Here is a 24,298-nt window from a genome sequence, read left to right as displayed (position 1 = left end):
GACAAAACCGGAGTGGATCACCTTTTCAGGTATAGTATTTTAGGAATAATTGGGATAACGTAGCCGATCGCCAGAGTAATCTTAATATAGTTTGGAAGAAAAGAAAAATTTATTGAGATTTTTTTTTTCTTTCTTTTAAACTCAATCTTAGCTCAATCCTTTCTTCAAAGTCTTTAATTATTAAAGAAATAAAATAAGAAAAATAAAGATTTTGAACAGAATCAATCTCAATGTGTTTTCTTTTCTCAATTAAGTTCTTAAAACATTCTACAACTACAAATGAAATAATCTAAATAAGTTATTTTGATATTTTATCTAAAAGGAGTCTATTCACTTTTATTCTTCTCAAAGATTCTTTTTATGTAGTCCGGTGCTTCTCATGAGGAAACAAGAAGAACCAACATAAAGGACCCCAGTTCAATTTGAGCTTTGATGTTCATTCACTTAACGATTGATTAAGAATGTTAAAACAACAACAATTTTTCTAAATTGCTTATTTAACTTTTAGCCTAAGAAATAAATTCTTTTGGCCTTTAAAACAAATGAAACTGTCTAAACTTTTAGGGTGTTTAAACACCCCCTCATTCTTCCTCACTTCACCACCTTGTTTTATAGATTGTTTCATCATTTAATCAACTTAACGACTTTTCATTAAACGTCTCATTTTTTTTAAATAAATACATAAATCTGTTGAAAAAAACTTTTTTTTTGGGTTATGAGGTTGCCTTCATGAGAATTCAAACCTCAATTTCATTGTCAGCTTTCAAAACTTTTGCAAAAATTGACTTTATAAATTGAAAATTTTGCTTTATAAATTAAATCATCAAGCTATTAATTTTGCTTTCTTCTGCATTTCAATAAGGTGCGTATAAAATTTATTCAATAAAATATGGACTAAAACGAGAGAAAAGTTGCATTTTTTAACGTTTAATAAGAATAAATAAAATTTGAATTTCTCGATTTGTTTTCTTAACGAATTTTTAATAAAAAAATAATTTTCTCAAAAACTAAATTCTTGTTCAATTTTTCTTACAAATTAAAAGTCTCCGAGTTGGATAAAGCTCTCCAGTAGTGGGATAATGAAGTAAAATAGGTAAATAAATGCGATTTTACCATCTTATTAAGGTAAAATTCCTCATACCATCAAATCAGTGCTATGTGCAAGAAAGTATTTGAATGGGAGCTACGCACACAACTCTGGGGGCGAGAATGTTGGAGATTTTCATTGGAATCTCTACCTCAAATTGCCCACCATGAGAGCATATACATAGAAATGTAATGTTGGCGATCGTATTTGAGATTGCAGTGAACGTCGTGCTTATGAAAGTTTTTCTGAGGTTCGTCGCTTCAGTTCATTGGAGTCTTTCGTTGTAGCAACATCTCACGACTTTTCGGGTATTTTGTAACATTTTAAAGATTGACTGATCTTTTTTTCTTAGTGCTGCGGAGTGGTAATTTGCATGTCCTGCCACTAGAGGGCCTTTTGTGTAGTTACGCGCTCTTTTGATGAGCTCTGAAGGATAACAAAGTGCAATTATTTGTGAAGTAAGAGGAAAAAAAACGATAAAAAGGCCATTTTCAAGTGGATTTGGTGAATGAAATCCGTGGAGAATCATCGTGACGCCACTGTGTCAATAAAATTTTAATATATTCAAGTGTTTCTGCGACGACGAATAAAAAAAAAGGAAGGTCCGTGGATTTTCGCGAAGGTGAACGCACAAGTGACGGGTGTATTAGCGCTGTGGGATTGGATGTGAGAAGAAATTTAAAGCAAAGAAAAAATCAGCATTGCGCTTTAACCTGTAGGATGTGGAATTAAAGTGATTTTCTGGGTAGGTGAATGACAAAATGATATCCCACCGTGTGGAATAATTGCCCCCAAAACTACCATCATCCACTCCCTCACCGTTGCACCACAATCTTAATGATAAAAAGCGAATTTTATCCAGATTGTGAACGCCTTTTTTTCCCTCAAACCGTGCACACTGTGCGTTATTATTGAGATTGTGAACAGTTATGGTGTTCCTCCATGGCATTCCATCTCAAACCACACAACTTCGCGCCATACCATCTCAACCACATACAACCGAAGAAAACTCCGCGCGCTCACTTCAGCTCAAATTCATACATCTCTGAACTTTCGTGAACGTGGAATTTTTCTCTCTCACATTTTTTTACTTCTCAGTTTTTTTTTTCTTCTTCATCCAACTCTTCCACCTTCATCTCAATATAATATTAAACGGAAGATTCAGCAATGTAAAGAATTCGTAATTCACTCCACCTCTGCGGGCTATGTGAAAATTTTAACCTGTTTCCGTGATTAGAATTTCAGAATTTCTTTTATAATCGGTGTGTTCTTCTCGCGGTTTGTGCTTCTGCTGTCGTTTTCTTTTACACAAAAAAAAATATATCTTTTAGTTGCTATTTAAATTTAAATTAAGGTAAATATCGTGAAAACGGATTAAATACATAAGTATACTAAACATTAAACAGAATGAAATCAAGATTATTTCATCTAATATTTCATTAATTTCTGTTCAAATGAACATTACACGAAGGCTCCACCTCTATATAAATATTTGTCCAAAACATTTTCTACATAAATTAACCCTTTCATGTCCACGTGAATGGATGCTCTCGAGAAACATTTTCCCTTCAAAACGTTTTTAAAAATAATTTAATTTGTCTAAACGTGGAAAAAAAATGTTTCAGTGTATGACCTAACGAACACGAAAGGGTTAAATTTTAATTGAAGGTAGGGCCCGTTTGGCTTTGGTGCAAAGTTGATTTAAACAGTTTGAATAACAGGTGGAAAGTTAAGAGGTTTAAATTTCAGAACTTTTGGGCATAGCTTTACTCAAAATTTGAAACATTCTATTTTCTTTAATTTTCTTTAATTGTCATTTTTTAAGCGTGACAATGCGCTGAATTTATGTAAAAGAAGTCAATGAAAACGCATTCTTAGAGAAAAGTCATTTAAGAGCAATGAAAGAATGTCTCAATTGGGTTGATTGAATTTTTCAATATTTTATTTTTTAATTTTATGCTATAGACACGGAAAGGTTTAATATTTTTAATTGATTTGTTTATTAACCCTTTGAGAGCTATCTTAGTCATTTCTAAAACGTGGTAAGTTGTCGAATAAAATACAGAAAAGAACAAAAAAGAAAACATTTTTACAGAGAAAAATTTTTACCTTAATTAGAATACGTTTACTGATTATATCCAAAAAATAATACACTTTTATCTGTAAAAATGCTCTCGCGTTGTTACCTCGTGAGCCCCCTATTACTTTAGGCAGGAATTTTTTTCATTGATAAACTTTTTCATCAAGAATTTTTAAATTAAATTATTATAGTGTTTTGGAAATCAAATTAAACTCAAAGAAATAGTAAAAAACAATGAAAAACTCTGAAAAAATAATTATCATCCAAAACAAATCCAAAAATTAAACATTTTTTAACAAAAAAAAATCAAAAAATTTAAATTTGAATAAAACATAACGTGTTGCTCAGAGATATATGATTCAATTATGAGATACTACACGCCACAATGTGAGAGAGTCCATAAAAGGGGGACAATTTTTCATTTTTAATCAAATACATTTCCCTCTTTATTATTCTCGCGATGTCACGATGGCACTCCCGGATTTTTTCTACCTTCTCTGCCACACACTCTTTGTCAATTGTTTGCCAAAGAATAACAATAAAAAAAATGGACACAACCAATTGATGACCTATTGATTCCCAATTGAGCCACAAACATCAGTATAGAGGAAATTGCACCACTTTTTTCCATTTAGCAAGATCTTTTTTTTCTCACACAGCTGCTGTGTTGCTTACTGTGCCCCCTTGGCTTTTACTCCTTATGCAAGACTTTTTGTGTCTGTGTGAATATTCCCATGGCTACAGTGGGAGCTTTTCCCAAGATGTACGTACCCGATAAATCAGACGTACATAGCGCGAGTTTCTTTTCATCACTTTCCACCCATCCGGACAGGATGGAAAATGCCGGGAAAAATTGCAATTTTCTCGTGAAAAGAGCGACATTTGCAATGCTTCTCTTCATCGAAGATTTTTGCATTGTCTTTGGAGGTGTTGGGTGATTTACAGCATGTTTATTTCGCGATGGAAACCCACGATTATTCCGTTGAATATTGTATTATGTATATGAATTTAATTAATTTCGACTGTGTAGGCCGCTTCTTGGCAGCCTCGCCACCACCTTCACACTATCATTTTGTAGCTTTTTCCTCTCACTCCCTCTCGCACTGATCTCGTTTTCTTTTATCCATTCATGCACAAGAATTCAGACTGGAATTCACACACATATTTCTATTTTTAAGAATCTTTTCCAATCATATTATAAATCGAATGTGCGCGCGTGATCAACAATGCGGCAACTGATTTCTCAACTCTCAGGAAGCAATTCAAACAACAACGAAAAAAGATAAAGAAAAAAGTCGTCCACACACTATTAATTATGGGCAAGTAGAGAGAGAGCCCCAGTATTAAAAAAAAATACAAAATTCCACACAATTCCTCAACTACACACCACCTTTTGAAAAAAAAAAACTATACGCACCATGATGCGAAATCATCAATATATCGTGGGTGAGAGCACAGAGAGACCATCAACACAACAGAAGAGATATCTTTCATTATTGCTTGGTCAGGTGAAACCACTTGTGTGCACTTATTAGTAATTGAAGTTTGACTAATGGACTCTTGAAATGTTTTCTTAAATTGAAATTGATTATCAGGTTATTCACCTTTTTCTCGCGCCGCCTTTTTCCCTCGCGAGCTCATCTCTCAATTTTTTTTAACCAATTCCAATGATGGTCAATTGATGAGATTTTGTGGGCACCATACTACGAGAAAAAAAAACCTACGCGAGAGATTATTCTGCAAAATTTTATAATATTAACCCACACAATTGAAAAAGATTTTTATTCAAAGTGCCGAAGAATAATGGAAAATCTTACATTTTTCTTTAGAATTCTGGAAAAACTTAATTTTTTACTTTTTTGAATAAATATCGGTTAGTAATGAATTCAAGAGGAGAAAAATATTATTTCTCTAATCGAAATACAGTGGACGAAATTTAAATAGGTCCAGTCAGTTTTTGCTTGATTTTGGTCAAACGATTTGGAACACCTGAACCAAAATCAATCAAAAAGAATAGTCTACATCCTTTATAGCAATTAAAAATTAACAAACAAATGAAATTCAGAGTAATATAACCCTTGGAGGATCGAGATTTCTAATCTCAAGAACTTGACCTTAATTTTCTCTCAAAAGAAAATATTTTTCCAAGTTTTCTTTCGTCGATCTTGAGCTTCCCTATACACAGATGTAAAATTTATCACGCAATGTTAAATAGATTTTAATTCTGTGGCGAATGAAAAATGTTAAATTGGCCACTTTGGCCAGCAAAATCCTTAGAAAGAATTTTTAGAAAGAATTTTTCTATTAACCCTATCGCTTCCACATGAAACATTGAAATATTTAAACATTCGATCTTTTCATCATGCTTTCAGAGAATATTTCTCTCTCAGAATTGGTCCAATTTATTTAAATTCAACGTATTTCCGTCTGGGAAAAACAAATTAAATTCTTTAAAATTCCAGAAAGTAAAATGTGATACATTTGAGTCAAAATATAACTCAAAGAATGCGCAAAAGGGTTAATATTCTAAGCAGACTTTATTTTTATTTGTTAAAATTTTAGACAAGAGAAGAGTCTTCTTTTTCTTACAATTCAGAAGTATTAAGGAATTAGACAATTTGTGTTTTTAATTAGTTCTAATGTTAAATTACTTTTAAAAAAATTAATTTGATTTCTTTTATTTTTTAAGGGATCTAAAGGGATCGATTCTGTTAAAAATCCTCATTTTTTTAAAGTAGAACTAATCAGTAGGGGAGACCGGGGTAAAAAGAGTCATTTTCGAATTTTCAAATGCCAATTTCTCCCAAGTTATAGATCGGAAAAATCGGAAAAAATTAGGGTGGAAAGCCCTACACACCTACAATTTTTGACAGTAATTTGGAGGTTATGTGATCAGTACTTTGGGAGTTAAAAAATAAAATAAATTTTTGGCCCATTTCCCAAACTTTTGCGTATTGAGAAAAACGAGTTTTCCGATACTTTTCCTTCAGCAATTTTCCAATCTGATAATTTTTCTCACTACCTGGGTTAGTGCAGAAAACGTTGCCAATGTGTATTTTTCACTAACTTTTAATGATTTTTCTGTACAATTATTTGAATCAAAACACACCCCAGGGGGTAGATCGGGTCAACCCATGTAAATCATATGGGAGTTTGAAATTTTTGGCATATTTTCTATTCATTTGTTGCAAAATAGCGTGTTTGAGAAAATCGCAAAATTCTCTGTTTTAGTGCGTATAAAAGTGAAATTCCTTGTCGCGGATCAAAAGGTGAGAAGTTTAGCTATCAACTACTGTCAATCTCTCAGGTGGAAAATCTTTGGAAATGTCGGAAAATTCGACCGACTTTATTTAGCCAACTGGTGACTATATTTACCCGCCGCGTTTAAAAATAGTCAGAAGCGGAAGGGTTTAGGAAAAGCTCGAAAACTCATATTTCCCGGGGAGATAGAGAAAAGTGGTCTGAGACAAAGTTGTAGGCAAGGAAATTTCCTATAAGAATGACTTATTGAGGAAATTTTCTTGTCCTTGGGGAATCCTGCAGATAAGGATTTATGCAAATTGACTTTTTTTACCCCGGTCTCCCCTAAAAAGATTTGAAGTTATTCTATAAAGAATTTTAAAAGATTTTGAGTGTGCTTCATTCTTTAATCGTATTTTTAAAGAAAAATACGTAAAGATTTTTGACAGAATCGCCCCGATAAACTGTAAAAAATATTAAAGTTTTGCTTTAAAGAAGAACACAAAGCATAATAAAATTTCCTTGCCTGCTAAAATTTTTACTACTTATCAACCTCCTTTTGTGTTTTGAGATGAAAAAAAAAACTAATAATGTAACAATGTTTTAATTCACATCGACACTCGAGCAAATAATGAGAATTACTAACGTGAAATTTTATTATTTCACCCAAGAGACCTATTCACAACATTGCCCGGGAAAGTTGTCTAAATTATCACTCAACTAAAAATTACATTGGCGGTGAAATTATATTAATAAAAACACAATTTCTTCCGACACAAAAACAGAGATCTTTTTTTTCTGTATTCTTCTTGCCGTGATCTTGTTTAGCCTGCGCGAGTACGACATTCCGTGCGCCAGGTTATTGAATTGAAATTTTTATGTTCCTCCTGCCGAAATTAAATCAACGCAACTTTCAAATTTTTCAAGATGACCATTTTTTTCTGTTCATGAGGTGTTAATCGCCTTTTCTTGCTCGTTAATTTCTTGTCTTCAGTGCACCTTTCTTTGACATTGCAGAGATTGGTTGTTTTATTGGAATTTAAAAAAAAATCAAAATGGCGGACTTGTGTAGAGTCGCTTGAAGATTTATTTTTTTATGGCGGGACAATGTCTCCAAAAAGTGAAAAGGAATTTTTTCTACTATGCATTTTATTACTTTCAAACCAAGAAAAAAACGGAAAGTATTTTTGATTGAATTATTGAGGGGAATTTGCATAAAAAAAATCACAGAAATTCCATTTTAATAAACAAAGCCTAAATAGAGAAATTTCCACGACAAAGTTGTCAATTTGTAAACTTTTAAAAAATACTTAAGTTTATGGGTTGTCTTTTAAGTGATAGTTTTTGCATTTTTCCTTTTGCCAATTACAATAATTGATTGGGTGGAACTTTTCTCACACAAGGCATTCAATAAAAACAGAAAAAAAGCGTAAGAGGAAGCATAAATTGTGATGCTCACAAAAATCATACATAAATCTGAAAATTGTAATTTCAATTGCAAATCTTCTTTTACGAAACGACTCTTGAAGACAGCATAGAAGGAGAGAAGGTTGAAAATGAGGAAATTAGCTGGTGGAGTCTGTTTTACTGGCAGCAATGCCGTAAAATCATATTTAATGCGCTTTTAATTTAATTCTTGCATGAATGGAAACGCAATGTCTCATTAATAACAGAGACAATTGGGAGGGAGAGGGAATTTGCGGGAGGATCATTGCGACACGTTCCACATTTTTGGCTTGACAAATTCTATAATGTTATTATTATTTAAATAACAAAAAAAAACTTACAAAATGCACGACTTTTTCGCATGACTTTCACTTTGTGCGCGATCGCCAGTGATCGTCAACAATGGAATTTCCTATTTTATATATAGCACTAATTTTGGCGCGCTTTTTCTCCATACCCAGCGCACCATTTGTTTGCACACCATGCGTACTTTTGTGTGACCCCAAAAATAGCCTCTGAGCACCTACGACACACCAAAGTTAGGAGCTTTTTTTCTTCTTCTTCACTCCGTGATGCTCTTTTCCGTTTGTTTCCGTTTTAATTTGCACCATTTTGTGCGGTGCACACGCCAAAGCGCGTCCACCAAAGCAACGGAGGGAAATCAAGAGTTGTGTGTCTGTTATGTTCTCTCTCCGTGTGCAATTTTCAATCCAAGACGGGTGAAAAAAAAAAGCAAAATATTGCTTGCCATAAAAATGAGCTGTACCGCGGTGAGTGAATGAGTTTTGTAGGACAAGAGAAGTTGAATGCTTCACGAGGAAGATCGCGCCATCGATCGCGATCATGCACATGCAATTCACATTTTTTTCAATCGAGAGTTTCTTCACAACTTTTTTTCTGCCCATTCCCCCCCCCCACCACTCATTATTCTTTAAAATCTCTCCCACAGCATCCTAGAGGAGATTTTGGCTATGTTTGGACATTTGGTGTGAATTCTTTCGTGTGCGTGTGTGCATTTGACGACAATGACATCGAGCTATGAGCGAATAAAGTCGGAATGCAAGAAGAAAAATCAACTGTGGGAGGATCCGGACTTTCCGGCAGTACAGACATCTGTTTTCTACCATCAAACACCACCATTTACATTCCAATGGAAACGACCGCAGGAGATTCTTGCACAGCCAGTCTTCATCAACGACTCCACCACACAATTCGACATCACTCCCGGCAAGATGGGTGATCGATGGCTCGTCTCATGCTTAGGGATCCTCTACTTATCTAAAGGTGATATTGTTTGCAATTGATAGTTACCTATTTAATTACATAATAATCTTTTTTTTATATGTTTTGCGTGTTTTTTGTCAAATTAACGAACAATTGCTTTTATTTTACAATGAAGCGTCCTTTTGATTAATACTTTTTTTTTCAAGATGGCATGCGTCATTTTTAAATTATTTATGCTATCCGCCATGATGGCGTCTCAACTATAACTTATAGGATACTCTTAAAAAAATCAAAACAAACTAACAAATATTTCTCTAAAATTCCAGGACTCTTCTACCGCGTCGTTCCAGCAGATCAGAGCTTCGAGACACCCTACTATGGGGTTTTTCGCTTCCGGCTGTGGTGGTGCGGTGAATGGGTGGAAGTTCTAGTCGATGATCGATTACCAACGATAAATGGCAAGCTGGCATTCCTACAGGCGCAGAATTCAAATAGTTTCTGGCCGGGTTTGCTGGAGAAGGCCTACGCCAAGTTGCACGGAAGCTACGAGGCCCTCAAGTATGGGACACTCCTCGATGGTTTGGCCGATCTCACGGGTGGCATAACCGAATGCATCCCCATACGAGCTGAAAATGTACCCATTCGCCCTGCCATCATGTACAGCCTCCTCGATACGACGAGTATCGTGACATGCACTGTAAATAATAGCACCAACTCCACCCAAATCCGCAATCAGCTCGAGAAGCTGCCCAGTGGCATCTGTGTTGGCTCCAACTATCGGCTGTGCTCATTGGACAAGGCAGAAACCCTCATGGGGGACTCTGTGCAGCTCGTCCGGCTGCGTGATCCCATGTCATTGGGGAACTTTGGCAATGGCGACGGCTACAACGGTGACTGGTCGTCGCTTTCAAATTCCTGGGAGAGGGTTTCCGTGCAGGAACGTGATCGTCTACTTGGGCAATTGGATATTGGGGATTTTTGGATGTCTTTTGCGGATCTCGCACAGATCTTCACGCATCTGGAGTGTGTTCACCTTGATTCCGATACTGCACGCGATGAACCCTCCTTGTCGGATAAATCACGCAAATGGCTGATGCGTATGTACCAGGGGGCATGGAGGAAGGGTGTCACAGCCGGTGGATGCCGCAACAACCCAGATTCCTTCCACATAAATCCCCAGCTGCAGCTCTTCCTCAATGACAAGGAGGATGTGATCATTTCGCTGAATCAACACAGCGTAATGGAGCCCAAAGTTATTGGGTTTACGCTGTACAATTTGAGTACGGTGCAAAATAAGATCTCAGAGTGTCTCCCCAAGTCCTTCTTCAAGAAGCACAAAAGCCTCCAGAATTCACAGTACACCAATTCACGTCAAATTAGTCAGCGATGCTGCCTCGATGCTGGACGCTACCTCATCATGGCGACAACATTTGAACCAATGGAGGAATCTGCCTTCTCCGTACGTGTGCTGGGATCCTCAATTCGCCTGTCATTGCTTGAAACGCAAACGATGCTACTGCTGGACCCATTTCCATCGCTAAATGCCTCACAGAAAATCCAAGCAGATCTCAGTGGTAGTGGTACGACGCAGTATGAGCCTGTCTTCCTTCAACTGGCCGATGATCACAAGTAAGACTTCTTCAAATTCTTTTTCAATTTGCATTCTGCATTTATAGTGCTTTGAAAACTCTTTATTGGGCATAGAAATCTTTTAAATCTATTAGTAGTTTTAAAAAGTTAGTTTATGTAACAATAAATCATTTGTTACGACGCCATTTTCAATCTTGTTTAGTTTAATTTTTAATTACTTAATTTTGTGAATTTCGCAGAACAATCAACTGTTATGATCTCCAGGAACTTCTCGAGGCATGCCTTCCGAATGATTACATCAAATCCTGCGCAAGTTTGGATGTTTGTCGTCAAGTTGTCTGCCTAATGGACGTACGTAGGCTGTTTGTTTTTAGTCTTCCTTCCGGAATTAACAAATTCTCCATCTTTTTGCAGAAAACCAATCGTGGCCGAATTACATTCACGGACTTTAAGGTATTCATGGTGAATCTGAAATCCTGGCAAGGGGTCTTTAAGATTCACACAAAGGAGAAATCAGGTATCCTCCGTGCTGAACGCCTTCGTGATGCTCTCTACGACGTTGGCTTCCAACTCTCAACGGAAATCCTCTCAATTTTGGTGCTACGCTACATGCGACGCGACGGAACACTGCGTCTCGGTGACTACGTCTCTGCAATTCTTCACCTCACAATGGCATTCGGTGAGCTTTTAACGGGTTTTTTCTTCTTCAATTTAATTTTTTTTAATTGAAATGAATATTTTTTGCAGAAATCTTCAAAATGAAGGACCTAAATCAAGATGGTGTCATCAAACTTGGTCTTGCAGAGTGGATAAAATCCGCCCTGATGTGTTGATCCGTTGCCTAATCATTTGTTAATAATTTATAAATTTTTATCTGCCTTCCCTATGATTTTGATAATGAGACCAATAAAAATAACAAATCTGATTTTTTTTTGAATTTTTTATTAGCTAAAAAAAACATTGAAAAAAATCTCATAGAAAAGACACTTAAATGCTGAAGGAAAAGCAATTTGTATAAAAAATATTCTCATCTTTTTTTTTTTTTTTGGTATGAAATGGCGAATATTTAAGGCACTTTCAGGGGACATTTAGCCCATATACTTTGTTCAAATAAACCTTGCACCGAGACTTCATCCTTCAAGCCTTTAACGGTAGCCAATGAAAACTATGGGACGAATTTATTAGCCAATTAGAGCTTAATTATTCTTCTTCTTCTTCATTTAAACATCTTTGATTTAAACTACATTACGTTCTATCGAAAGGCGGGGCTTATGTGCCAGGTTGATTTGAACAAAGTAAAGATAATATTCCTAATATAAAAAATAACTTTAGAGATCGCTGCGATCCTCCCTGATCGTTTTGCGATCATTTATGGCATTTTCAAGGAGGGGTTCTCCCACCGTATGCAGTTCCAGTGCTTGATCGGCTTTATCACTCTTCCGTTGCACATCGTGGGAAACCTCTGCGGATGTCAGGGGGATCTGATGGGAGTCCTCTGTGTCGGAAATGTAGCCCTCTTCACCGGTGTAGTGGGTGGGATAGAGTAGGAGTGGAGCAGCACTCATGGCAATGAGATTCCGCGGGTTGAAGGCACTTTTCCACACCTCATTGGGATGCTTATCGAACATTATGGGGAGAAATTCATCCACAGGCAGAAGTTTCTCCAGTGGTCCCGCCTTTATGAGCTTCTTAGCCCCTTGGTTGGAGATGAGGTAGCCCAGAGTCCAGTAGGAATAGGATGGGTAGACAAGGTACTGAGATCCCTCAACCCAGGGTTCCGCTGATTCATTTAGACGCTTCCGTCCGATGTATCTGAATGAAAAATAAAATCTCCCTTTAGTTGCTGCTGAAGCCCTCCCGGACATGGACCCATTTGGAGATATTTACATGAGATCCCAGGTGCTGAGTTGACGTGCTTCCTGAAGGAGATTAAGGAGCCTCTCACGGAAGAAGGGTTCAAAGCGAATGTCATCCTCCAGAATGAGAACTTCCTGCAAATTCTCCTTGACAATTCGTTGCCAGATAGTTAGATGACTGAGGAAGCATCCCACCTCTCCCATTGTCATTTGACGCTTGTGGTAGGGATCAGCATACCCGGGGAGGAAGTTGATTGCCCACTCATTGAGGAAATCATCATCAATGCTACGACCATCAATTGCTTCGAAGTACTCCACATCGAGTCCCAACTCCCGGAAATTCCCCTCCATCTTGAGCCTCCTCTCCGGACGACGTTTGAGATTCACCATGAAGATACGCGAGAGAGTGAGACGATCCTTTTCCGGGAATGTGATGTATTTTTGTAGATTCGGCAGCACATCCAGCACCTCCAAATCATTCCAGATCATCACCCGAACGTTCTGCAATTGATCCACGTCCCTCACGATGTCTTCATCGTGCTCCAGGGGTACCATAATGTATCCAAATGACACCTCATTGGAGATCCTCATGGGGATTCCGGAATACTTTGCTGACATGGCGAAAATGATGATGTCATCCACGGGACCATTGTACCTATGCGGGGAATTAAGTGATTCCAAATGGAAGTTCAGGAGATCCTTGTCAAAGGTCAGGAGATCACTATCCGGATGATTGAGATCAATGAGAACCGCACTGTGAACCATGGGGACGCTGAAGACACCAATAATCTCCCTATTGAGGATCTTCTTGTACTCCTCGGTGCGCTCGTAGTAGTACTCCTCCGTCATGCCGCACCAGTAGTTGGAGTAAAGACCATCAGAGATTAGCATTGGTGCCACAATTGGAAGACCCAAATTAACCAACTTCTTCAGTGTCAGAGGATTCGTGAGGAAGGTATCAGCATCGAGGAACTACAAAACCAACAAAATGAGAGGCAGACATCCCTAAAACATCCCGAATGAACAGAATTCAAGTAAAAAGAACTCTAAACCTACAAAGACATAGTCTGCCCAGATTTCCCTGCCAACTCTCAGTGCCTCCTCCTTCATTGCTATCACATCCCGGAAGCGTTCCAGTGGCCAGTGTGTGGGAGAAACCTCCTCCGGACGCATTGCTTCACTCACATTGGAACTGTAGTGAATGGAATGGTACCAGGATCTCGCATCCTTCAGCCACTCCTCCACAATCTCCAATGAGGCATCTACATTGTGATCCGAACGGATCCTGAGCAAAAAGAAGAAAACTCAAACTAGAGAGAGAGCATTCCCGGAAACAACCATAACCTCACTCCCTTATCTCCTCGCCACACAGAGCCCGGAAGTGAGTGGGGCACGCACACACAGGCCAAAGAGGTCAAGGTTACTCACCAGAGTGACACCCTATCCTTGGGGTACTCCAACTGTGTGAGATACGTGAGGAAGAGCGGCAATGTGTGGGCTTTATTGCGAACAAGGATAACAAAGAGAATTTTAGGATCCTTCCGCATCTGTTGCCCCCATGCAGCGGAAGTCACAACAAAAAGTAGCACAACAACTCCCCAATTCATTTTACTTTCATTTTAATTTTTAAAAAAATTCACAATTTAATTGGGCTCCGTCGCCCACTCATGGCAATGTTTCCTATGGCACTGAAGATGAATTTTTGTTTCTTCGTACAAGTTCGTTTTCTTTTGTTTCAAAGCAGCCGGAAGGTTTTTTTTGTTTTAATTCATAAAAAAATAAAATTGACTTTTTTCTTGAGATTTTCAGCTTTGTGGAGATTGGGAAGTTTATTTTGGAGCAAATAGAGCAGCCATGATCGAGAAAAAATCATACAGAAACGAATAACATCCTTTAGAGCTTTAGACGAATTTTATTGGAATTCCAATCAATTGCAATAGCTGTGAAAAAAAAGAATCACAGCTAAAAGGTAAAAAATGTTCCAGAAAATTCAGTAAAAAACAAATTAAAGTAATTTGGATTAATTTATTATGATCTTGAAGCAAATTAGAGTACAAAATAGTAGCGAGAAAAATTCTTTTTACTTCTTTTTATCTTCCTTTTGCTTCTCCTTCTTTTCACCCTCTTTGTCTTCCTTGTCCTTCTTTGCGCCACTACCATCCTTCAGTTCTTTATTCTCCTTATCCTTCTTCTCCTTGCCATCCTCCTTTTTACCTTCTTCGGCATCTCGATTGGTGAGTTTGTTGTTGATGAGATTATGGAGGGCAATGATGGAGCGTACAAGGGAGGCAAGGTAAACCACCAGCATCTGATCATTCGTCTTTATGTACAGTGTATCCGTGAAGTTGTCATGCGTAATGTCAGGAAGGAGATTGAGAATATCCTGGAGTTGATAGACAATCTGATGATTCACAGGCAACTGATCATTTCCCACCTTCACGAGATACTTCTGGATATTCCGTAGTTGCTGATTTAGCCCCTTGAGTCCCATCAGTTGATTCGTAATCTTCTGCGACAGACTCCCCACCGTTGTATCCTTGATATCCCTCAGGAGGTGCTCAACACCCACTTCCTCCGCTTCCTCGGCACCAATTTCACTCGGAACATGCTCAAATGTCTTCGATGTGGGTGTCCCATCGTCATGAACCTCCTCCACGGCGTGATATGCCTCCGTGGGTAGCCCGAGATCCTTGGGTTTGGCATCAATGATGACAAGCACGGAATTGGGGCAGTACCGTCGGATTAGCTCATTGATGGCGATGTCATTCTGATGCAGCTTCGGCCCAGTGTGGTACCATCCAACAACCCTCTCGCGGGCATTCACCTTCTTGAACATTGCATACATATTCTCCAGGTAGTCGTGATCCAGGAACCACACAGACTTCTCCTTGTCGTCCTCATCGAAGGGCACGGCAAAGCTATTGCTCACATCCAGCACCCCCTTGGCACGCCAGCACCCAAGGAGGACACCAACAACACGCTTCTGATTCCCAATTTTGCCCATTCTATTGAAGTGATCCACCACACTGAGCAGCACCAGTGGATGGACAATCACCTTATTCACAACAACTTCCGCCGAAGGCATTTTTCACACAGGAAATTCACTCACAAGGAAATGCAGAGAAGGGATCCTCTAAACAAATTCACTCTAACCTCACTTTATGCAGTGACTGTCAAAAAGTAAATATGAACAGTCACGGCGCGGCGAAAAGTCGGCGAAAACTTCATAAACATTCCCGCACGCATGCAGCATACGCTCACTGTGCAGACGAAGTGTGCGAGTTGAGAAAAGAAAATTTTTTGTTGAAACAATTTTCTCGAGAAGAATAATGGAAAAAGTAAGTAACTTCCTGACACTTTTCCACGCATAAACTAATAACATCATCTTCCCAACAGAGCACAGAAGCTGCTGAGAGGCGTCTATGGATTGGAAATCTCGACATAAGGGTGACTGAGTAAGTTTTATTTAGAATGTTTTTCAAGAAAAAAAAATTTCTCCTTGGCTTTCCTAACTTTTCTTTTTCTTTTCTTTTGCAAATTATCGGTATCAACTCGTGAAAATATTGCAAAAATACGGTGATATCGAAAATTTTGAACTGGTCTACCATCGCACGGGACCCCTAGCTGGCCAATCGCGAGGATATGCCTTTGTGACGTACAAAACCGTGAGTAGGGTGTTCCGCCACTTTGTGCCCCCCTTATACTAATGTTGAATGATGTTTTTGCAGAAACAAAATGCCACTACGGCGATACAGCGTCTTACGGGGAAGCAAATTGATGGGAGAAGTATAGCCGTGGGGTTGGCAAAGACCTTCAGTGAGGGTGAAGATAGAGCAAAGCCTAAGATTGAAATACCCGCCCTTGGGGGCTCCGCGGGTGCAACCTCATCGAGTTCATCGTCTGACAGGAAAAAGTTCGCAATTCAAGCCATCGAAGCGAAGCTAAAAGTTTTAGAATCTCAGCAATCCGGTGATGATTTTGAGGTTAACAAGAGTGTCTCAAGTGAGGCATCTGTAATTCAGCGTTACCAATTCAACAAAGGTCCCGAAAGGACACAGAGGAATACCATGGTTAACCGGCAGAGGCCACGACACAAAAACTCAGGACCCTACAATCGTCATACAAAGCGCTAAGGCGCCTTTATTTCCTATACAAAAAAAAATGTAATTCTAAAGAATAAACTCACCATGAAACTCAATCCTTTTGTTGGTATTTATACTTCCCACGCATATGATGGGGTAGGGGTACAACCCCTGGGCAGGGAACTTGTCCGGGGATGTTGCAAATGCACCTCTTTGAGCAGCCAAAGCCAAAATTTGCCGGATTATCCTTTTTCTCAGCTGCCTTTGCTTCTGCTTCGAGAACTTCTTCGGATTTTCCCAGCACACGCATCAGGTGAGCTTCAATATCTTCCCGGGATTGACTGTCAATGTCTATTATAATGTCTTTGCCATTTTCTAAAACAAAAAATCTCAAATTGGTATTTCTTGAAGATTGAATAACATCCTGAGAACTCACCAAAGTAGCACCGGATAAAGGGCGAAGGAGTCATATTTTTGAAGGTAACAACCTGAACTTCGGGATTTTTGTACTGGAGCTGAGATAAGTTCCAAAAGACATAATCCCTGAAAGGATAACATTTTAGAAAACTTCTTTTCTCTCAGATGGAAATCTCACCTGGCGCCTTTATGGTGCTCCCCGAATGTGTTGTAATTTATGCTGAAAATCCGAACATTCTTCTTCAGCATTAATCTCCCTGAGGTTAGGTACTCAATTGTCCTCCTAATGGGGGCTCTTCCCTTCATAAACGGCATCCTGATGCGGCTGAATGGTGGATTTTTCACACAAACAACGTTCTCATCCGCAAAAACAATTCACCTAACCTCACTTTTACGAGAAGGAGAAATGTCAAAAGATCCGTCAAAAAGCAATGATTGTTGACGTCATATAAATTAATAATCTTTATTGTGCTTTTCCGCTCTAATTTAGCAGTGAAAATGCGTGAAAATATCTGCAAAAGATAGAGTGGGAGTTGTTTGAGGAAATTCCAGTGAAATTACATCATAAATGGGACTATTTGTTGGTTTTTTGTGCGACAATTCAAAATGAGGTCACATTGAGTGAAACTCCCGGAAAGTTTTTTTCTTCTCTGCGCCATCCCATTTCCCCGCGCGTGTACCCACCCAAATGCTCAGATAGCGACTTTGTCACTAAGCACAGATGCGCAGGAAGAAGAAAATGCCACAGATCCTTCAGCCAAAGGTGCTGCTGTGCCTGGCGGTGGGATTAATGTGGATGACAACAGCTGTGGCTCATGATCCGTGTACAAATTCCACAGCACCCCATCGTGTGGAGGTGGAATTTGTGACGAAAATTGTGAAGAATGAGTACATTGTGGCCTTTGATGGGTATTATAAATCCGCAACGAGGGAAAAGTACATTCGGGCAGCCCTCAATGGGTCTCGTGTGTCCAATTGGCGTATCCTACCGCGCTCCAATCCCGCCAGTGACTTTCCCAGTGATTTTGATGTTATCATGATGGAGGAGTTTGAGCCCCTCGAGGGGCTGGAACTCATTAAGAATCATCCATCAGTGAGGAGTGTCACACCACAGCGGATGGTGCATCGTTCCCTGAAATTCGTTCCATTGTCTGCGGCGGAAATTGACGAGGAAACAGGGCAGGAGGATGCTGATTCCCCGGAAGTTGATGAGGAGCTTGTGCGGGAGCTTGAGGATGCCTCAAGAGCCATGGGTAGGTCTTCTTCTTCTTCTCGAGGACTTTAACATTTCATTCAAAGGCTTTTTTCTTTAATTCTTCAATTCCTTTTTTTAAGGACGCACCCTGGCAAATACAAATGACACAGCGAGGCATGTAAATCGTCGGCTACTGCGAGCCATTCCACGGCAAATTACATCTCTCCTCAAGGCGGACGTACTGTGGGGTATGGGCGTGACAGGACGGGGAGTGAAAGTTGCCATCTTCGATACAGGCCTCGCAAAATCCCATCCACACTTTAAGCGCATCAAGGAGCGCACCAATTGGACAAATGAGAAAAGTCTCGACGATGGCGTAAGTCATGGGACCTTCGTGGCGGGTGTAATTGCATCGTCAAAGGAATGCCTGGGCTTTGCACCCGAAGCTGAACTCCACATCTACAGAGTCTTCACGAATAATCAGGTTTCCTACACAAGCTGGTTCTTGGATGCCTTCAATTATGCCATCCTCAAGAAGATTAACATTCTAAATCTCAGCATTGGTGGACCGGACTTTCTCGATCATCCCTTTGTTGACAAGGTTAGTGGACAAAGACAATTTTTTTTGTTTGTTTATTTATTGAGAGGTGAGGCAGGTCATGCAAACAACATATTTTCCTTATTATTACCCGTTGTCGTCAAACAACACAAAGGCGTAATTTATTCATTGATAAAAGTTCGTTTTGTTTGCAATTTTCTTCTCCATTGCTCGCTTGATTTATTATTTTCTTTCCACGCTTTTTTGTTTATTTTATTAATGAAAAACATCGAAGAGGAATAACCGGGAAAACAAAGCGACTTTTTCCTGGTTATTATTGGCATAAGAAGCCTAAAAAATGCCAAAATTTTAGCTCGAGGATATAGGGAAAATAATTTTTCTTAAAGAATAAGAAGACAGTAAGGAAATTTTAAAATTTAACAGCTCTAAAAAATATAGCTAGTACAACTTTTATTCCTCATAGCCGAGACAAACGTTGTGCTATAAAAAAGCTTACATTATTTTTCTATTTGTTGAGAATTTCCCCTTTTTGTCGTTTTTATAGCAATTTGAGGTTAACCATAAGACAGAAAGGATTGAAAGGATATTATTATATTATTACAGAATTAAAATAAAGTGAGGTTAAAAAAAACTCTTATAGCACCCTAGGCACATTCCACAAAATTTTACTGTCTAACGGGGCCTATCCCACTTAAGCTCCAAATGCTTGAGCATCATAACCTCTATGTGAGTACGAGAGGGACTCGTTAAGTTAATCAAGAGCAAATTTTATAGCAAAAATTTGTTATAGTACACTTGCTATAATTTCAAATTATTATTATAGTTCGTATAGTATTCTTCACAAAAAATATAATTTTTCAAATTAAAAAATTATGAAATACAAAAATTAATTTTTATAGCGTGAAGTGTCTCGGCTATATTACCATAAATTAAAAATTTTCGACACCAATTAATAAAATAATAATAAACTACAAAACTTCCGTATTGCAACATCGTTTCTATTGAAAAATCATTCATTTTTTTTGCCTATTCTACAATTAAGAAAAAAATTATGGCACCCAAGACACCAAATTGATATGTAATGAATGAATTATTCAAGGAAGAAGTTGATCTTTAAGATTGAAAAGGAATCGTTGGGAGATTCTTCTTAATTTACACGGTTTTGTAATACTTTTACGCATTTTATTTGTTAAATTTTATTCCAAAAACTTTAAAATTGTTTTAGCACAAAATGTGTCTTGGCTAAGAGATCAAAAAATTGTCTTTTTTTTATCTTATAAACTTTTTAAGAGAATTCCACTATTCTTTTTAAAATATTATTAAAGTAGGAGTTTAAGAGACTTTAGGCATTTTCCCTTATAGAGGTATTCTTTAAAAGATTTTTTGGTTTCTTTTGGTTTTTAAAGTTTCATAAAGAATATAAAAAAAATCATTTTTTTAAGAATTAATTTTTTAATTCAAATCCTCTAAAGAATTTATTCTGCAAAATGTAATTAAAATTTTAGGGATTAAGCGGGAAATCTTTCCTCCTTGCTTAAAAAAATTAATTCCTTTCTCATTAGGTTCTGGAATTAACAGCCAATAAGGTAATCATGGTGTCAGCTATTGGCAATGATGGCCCACTGTATGGGACACTCAACAATCCGGGGGATCAGAGTGAGGTGATTGGGGTGGGGGGGATAAATTTTGACGACAATATTGCTAAATTTAGTTCACGCGGAATGACAACGTGGGAACTTCCGGGTGGGTATGGGCGTCTAAAGCCAGACATTGTGACGTACGGGAGTCAGGTGAAGGGGAGCAATGTTAAGGGTGGCTGCCGATCACTTTCGGGAACATCTGTTGCGTCTCCCGTTGTTGCGGGGGCTGTTGCCCTCCTTGCCAGTGGGGTGGTGCACAAGATGGACATTGTGAATCCGTCATCGATGAAGCAGGCACTCATTGAGGGGGCAACACGCCTTCCGGATAGCAATATGTTCGAACAGGGGCACGGGAAGTTGAATATCTTGAAGAGTATGAAGCTCCTGTCAACGTATAAGCCCCGTGTAACACTGAGCCCGTCATATGTGGACTTTACGGAAGATTACATGTGGCCATACAATACGCAGGCATTGTTCTACACAAGTCATCCGGCAATTGTTAATGTGACAATTCTCAATGGAATGGGGGTCATTGGGAGGGTGGTTACGCCCCCAACGTGGCATCCCTACGCTTCGGGGAATGGGCACTTGCTGAACGTTTCAATTGGCCATTCGGAGATACTCTGGCCATGGTCAGGATGGATGTCGGTTCACATTCAAATAACCGAAGCTGGGTTGGCGTTTGAGGGTGTTGCCCAGGGGCATGTAACGCTCACGGTACAGAGTCCAGCAGCTGGTGATGAGGCTGAACCGCGGAATAGCACAGTGAGCTTCCCGCTGCGTGTACGGGTGATACCAAAGCCACCGCGTGATAAGAGAATCCTCTGGGATCAATTTCACAGCCTACGCTACCCACCGGGGTACCTACCGCGGGATAATTTGAAAATTAAAGCTGATCCATTGGATTGGCGAGCTGATCACATTCATACGAATTTCCGTGATATGTACACACATCTCCGGAATGCTGGGTACTACATTGAAGTCCTCGGGACACCCTATACGTGCTTCAATGCATCCAACTATGGGACACTACTTATAGTTGATCCGGAAGAGGAATTCTTCCCGGAGGAAATTGCCAAACTCAAGCGGGATGTGTTGGAAGGGGATTTGAGTGTTATTATCTTTGCCGATTGGTACAATACGTCCATAATGCGAAAGATAAAGTTCTATGATGAGAATACACGGCAGTGGTGGATGCCAGATACAGGTGGTGCCAATGTTCCGGCACTCAATGAACTTCTGCGGGAATTTAACGTAACACTGGGTGATCGTGTGAGTGAAGGGTACTTTGCAATGGGGGATCATTCAATGTACTACGCCAGTGGGACGTCCCTGGTGAAGTTTCCCCAAACTCCCGGATCAATTGTGATTGAGAGGGATCTCTATGATCAGGGGCAGGAGATCCTAACAAATGTCACTGCAACAGGGGCGGAAGATGCCCAAAAGCGACGCATTCGTTCACCCGTAGCAATTTTGGGGCTCCTTCAGGTTGATGGGACATTTGCACACATTCGCCATCCGGAGAGTAGTGATGTCCACCATGAAGATGCGGATCTGTACAGAGATCTCGGTGGTGGTGGGAGTGATAGTTTGCAAATGGAAAAGAATCCAATTCTCAATAAGAGAAATCTCCTGGAGGAGCCAGATGACACACAACGCAGCAATGCGTCCGAGAAGCACATCCTAAAGGCCGTTGATACGGTGGATGTGGCTGAAAATGAGATTAGTGATGCTGAGGAGGAAGATAAGACCCAGGAAGTGGGGCAGGTGAAGCAGGAACTCAAATTGCCGCATTCACCTGTGCGCCGTGGTGGAAGAATTGCCGTCTACGGTGATTCCAATTGTCTCGATTCAACGCATCTCGAGAAGCCGTGTTTTTGGCTCCTTGACATGCTGCTGGAGTACACGATGACATCCCATGTGGCTGGACTCCTCAGTGGACTCAACCAATCCGGAAAAATACATTTCCGACAAGGTATGTTTGATTTTTTTTCCTTTTATTTGGTTCTATTATAAAATATTGAGATTCTATTGAAAATCAATATGGCGGGAAGAAAAAGGACGCGCTTAAACATAGAAAAATAACATAGAAAAGCTTTTGTGAGATTTTGATAGTTTTTTTTCATTTTTTATTTGTTTTATTGTGGAACGTGCTCTTAAAACAAAAGATTTATTGTGAAAAATGAAAGAAAATCAGCAATTTCCCATCTAAAATTTCTTAATTTTAAACTATCATCAACCTATAAAAAATGAAAAAAAAGTGTCGTGATATCTACAAAACGAAGAATATAAAAGGTTAAAAGATTTGTAGAAAAAAAACTGTTACAGGAACCCCTTAAATTTGATAGAAAAGAATTTTCTTTTAAAACACAAAAAATCAGTAAAAAATGTGAAAATCTCACAATAGATTTCAAAGAATAAGAAAAATATTGAAATTTTTGAATAGATAGAACAGAAAAGAAGAGATTTATTCACCGAAAAATGATCTTATTTCCAAGCTAAATATGGCGGACATGAAAGGACGCTCCTAAACATCGAAAGAAAAACATAGAAAATATCAAATTGTTTTCAAATTTGTTTTCTTTGTATTTTAGATGTGATATCGCCAGCTAGGCTGCCTAACAATAACCTCTACATGTATTCGAAAGTTCTTGATCAACAGAATCCCAATAGGAAGCGTGATTTAACCCAGTGCCCACGACTTGTGTGGGAAACGCCCATTTTCCTCAATATCACGCAAACTATTGGGGCACAGGGTGGTGCCAATGGGGCATCAGCAGATGGTGGTGCATTGGGAGATGGTAGTGCCAATAGTATTCTCCGGAAGTTGGAGAGCCAAAAAGGTGAGGTATGTAGTTTGTCATTATGTTTTGGTTGCCATTTTCATTTATTTTCTCTCAACATTTTCATAAATTTGCATTTTCCCACAACATTGAGACAAAAAAAAACTAAATGAATTTCTTTAAAAAAAAAATCACAGGTGGCGGCTTAAATCCAGATGAAATTGATTTGGGCTTGTTGCAGAATCAATGGCAGGGCAGCCATGATGGTAATGTGAATTTTGCCGATGAACCAGGTGCAATTGTGAAGGAGAATCTCGATGAATCCTTTAGTATTTCCATTGGGATTCTCCTCTTTTTGACGCTAGTTGTGTTTCTCTTGTTTGTCAATTGGATCAGGAAAATTCGGGGTGCAACAAATAGATCCCGAAATTACTTTTTCAACGTTTTTCGATTGTAAAGAAGAAAAAAACAAAATGGATGAAGTGGAAGTCATTTTGTAGCAAAATTGACAATGGCGCGTGTTCAAATCTACCAAATGTCACAACTAAAAGCGTTCATAAAATGTAATTTAGTTAATTTAGAAGCTTTCAGGACGATTTAATCAGCGGATTATATGTTTTATTTTGTAATAAAATCATAATTATAAATAAGAAAATTGTTTTTGTTTATTAAGCATTATTTGTATCAGAATTTGTCGTTAAGTGCGACGCCATCTTGTAATTTTCCAATTTTTACACAGAACTGCCCTAAAACACAAGAAAAATCCGAAAAGCCCTCCAATATACCGTGGAGCGAGATATACACGATATTGACGCAATCAGCCAAAGTTAGACTTTACTCACCGCTGAGGAAGACGCGCAAACTGCGTCGAAAGCTCCGGAGATAGTTGTTTTAATTAGGCTGGATTAAGACGCGGGTTCCCTGCCGACGCTTCTGGAAGGAGTTCTGTGCTTCTAAAGTCTCCTTTGCTAAAATACAAAGGAAAGTTTTTCTCAGGATCTACTGGATGGATTTTGATGGGGTAAAAAGCAATAATGAAAGAGCAAAAACAAATTGACGTGCCCGAAGATTATGAACCATATTCCTATCTTTTAACACA

At 38.8% G+C, this 24,298-nt stretch overlaps 6 protein-coding genes across 8 annotated transcripts; 3 read left to right on the top strand and 3 right to left on the bottom strand.

The window, feature by feature from the left end:
• The first annotated feature begins 1,347 nt into the window (after window positions 1-1,347).
• LOC129795509 (calpain-C) lies at window positions 1,348-11,592 on the top strand. 2 transcript variants are annotated; one of them, XM_055836857.1, is made up of 7 exons: window positions 3,838-5,914; window positions 6,646-8,623; window positions 8,803-9,137; window positions 9,404-10,706; window positions 10,907-11,018; window positions 11,082-11,346; window positions 11,415-11,592. In XM_055836857.1, the coding sequence occupies exons 3-7, from the start codon at window positions 8,879-8,881 to the stop codon at window positions 11,498-11,500; spliced, it is 2,025 nt and encodes a 674-aa protein (XP_055692832.1). In that variant the 5' UTR covers window positions 3,838-5,914; window positions 6,646-8,623; window positions 8,803-8,878; the 3' UTR covers window positions 11,501-11,592. The 2 variants fall into 2 exon arrangements, with proteins under 2 accessions (XP_055692833.1, XP_055692832.1); XM_055836858.1 differs by lacking the exons at window positions 3,838-5,914; window positions 6,646-8,623 and adding an exon at window positions 1,348-1,832.
• A 236-nt stretch (window positions 11,593-11,828) lies between these two features.
• On the bottom strand, window positions 11,829-14,239 carry LOC129795521 (glycosyltransferase 25 family member). The gene is made up of 4 exons (XM_055836883.1): window positions 13,952-14,239; window positions 13,580-13,808; window positions 12,555-13,495; window positions 11,829-12,479 (listed from the first exon to the last, which is right to left on the bottom strand). The coding sequence occupies exons 1-4, from the start codon at window positions 14,128-14,130 to the stop codon at window positions 11,996-11,998; spliced, it is 1,833 nt and encodes a 610-aa protein (XP_055692858.1). The 5' UTR covers window positions 14,131-14,239; the 3' UTR covers window positions 11,829-11,995.
• Window positions 14,240-14,528: 289 nt separating this feature from the next.
• Window positions 14,529-15,656, bottom strand: LOC129795650 (26S proteasome non-ATPase regulatory subunit 7). The gene has a single exon (XM_055837107.1). The coding sequence runs from the start codon at window positions 15,606-15,608 to the stop codon at window positions 14,604-14,606; it is 1,005 nt and encodes a 334-aa protein (XP_055693082.1). The 5' UTR covers window positions 15,609-15,656; the 3' UTR covers window positions 14,529-14,603.
• A 117-nt stretch (window positions 15,657-15,773) lies between these two features.
• On the top strand, window positions 15,774-16,721 carry LOC129795712 (probable RNA-binding protein 18). The gene is made up of 4 exons (XM_055837188.1): window positions 15,774-15,861; window positions 15,920-15,981; window positions 16,071-16,188; window positions 16,252-16,721. The coding sequence occupies exons 1-4, from the start codon at window positions 15,853-15,855 to the stop codon at window positions 16,654-16,656; spliced, it is 594 nt and encodes a 197-aa protein (XP_055693163.1). The 5' UTR covers window positions 15,774-15,852; the 3' UTR covers window positions 16,657-16,721.
• LOC129795725 (probable 28S ribosomal protein S25, mitochondrial) lies at window positions 16,633-17,420 on the bottom strand. The gene is made up of 3 exons (XM_055837202.1): window positions 17,201-17,420; window positions 17,042-17,148; window positions 16,633-16,980 (listed from the first exon to the last, which is right to left on the bottom strand). The coding sequence occupies exons 1-3, from the start codon at window positions 17,335-17,337 to the stop codon at window positions 16,718-16,720; spliced, it is 507 nt and encodes a 168-aa protein (XP_055693177.1). The 5' UTR covers window positions 17,338-17,420; the 3' UTR covers window positions 16,633-16,717.
• A 3-nt stretch (window positions 17,421-17,423) lies between these two features.
• On the top strand, window positions 17,424-23,854 carry LOC129795458 (membrane-bound transcription factor site-1 protease). 2 transcript variants are annotated; one of them, XM_055836742.1, is made up of 5 exons: window positions 17,424-18,275; window positions 18,358-18,818; window positions 20,339-22,391; window positions 23,011-23,259; window positions 23,397-23,854. In XM_055836742.1, exons 1-5 carry the CDS (start codon window positions 17,744-17,746, stop codon window positions 23,654-23,656), a joined length of 3,555 nt encoding a protein of 1,184 aa, XP_055692717.1. In that variant the 5' UTR covers window positions 17,424-17,743; the 3' UTR covers window positions 23,657-23,854. The 2 variants fall into 2 exon arrangements, with proteins under 2 accessions (XP_055692717.1, XP_055692718.1); XM_055836743.1 differs by having other exon boundaries at window positions 23,011-23,264.
• Window positions 23,855-24,298: the final 444 nt, after the last annotated feature.

Source organism: Lutzomyia longipalpis, chromosome 4 (genome assembly GCF_024334085.1).
Source record: "Lutzomyia longipalpis isolate SR_M1_2022 chromosome 4, ASM2433408v1".
NCBI lineage: Eukaryota > Metazoa > Arthropoda > Insecta > Diptera > Psychodidae > Lutzomyia > Lutzomyia longipalpis.
The sequence above is the reverse complement of the archived record's forward strand: the minus strand, read 5'-3'. Positions and strand labels throughout refer to the sequence as shown.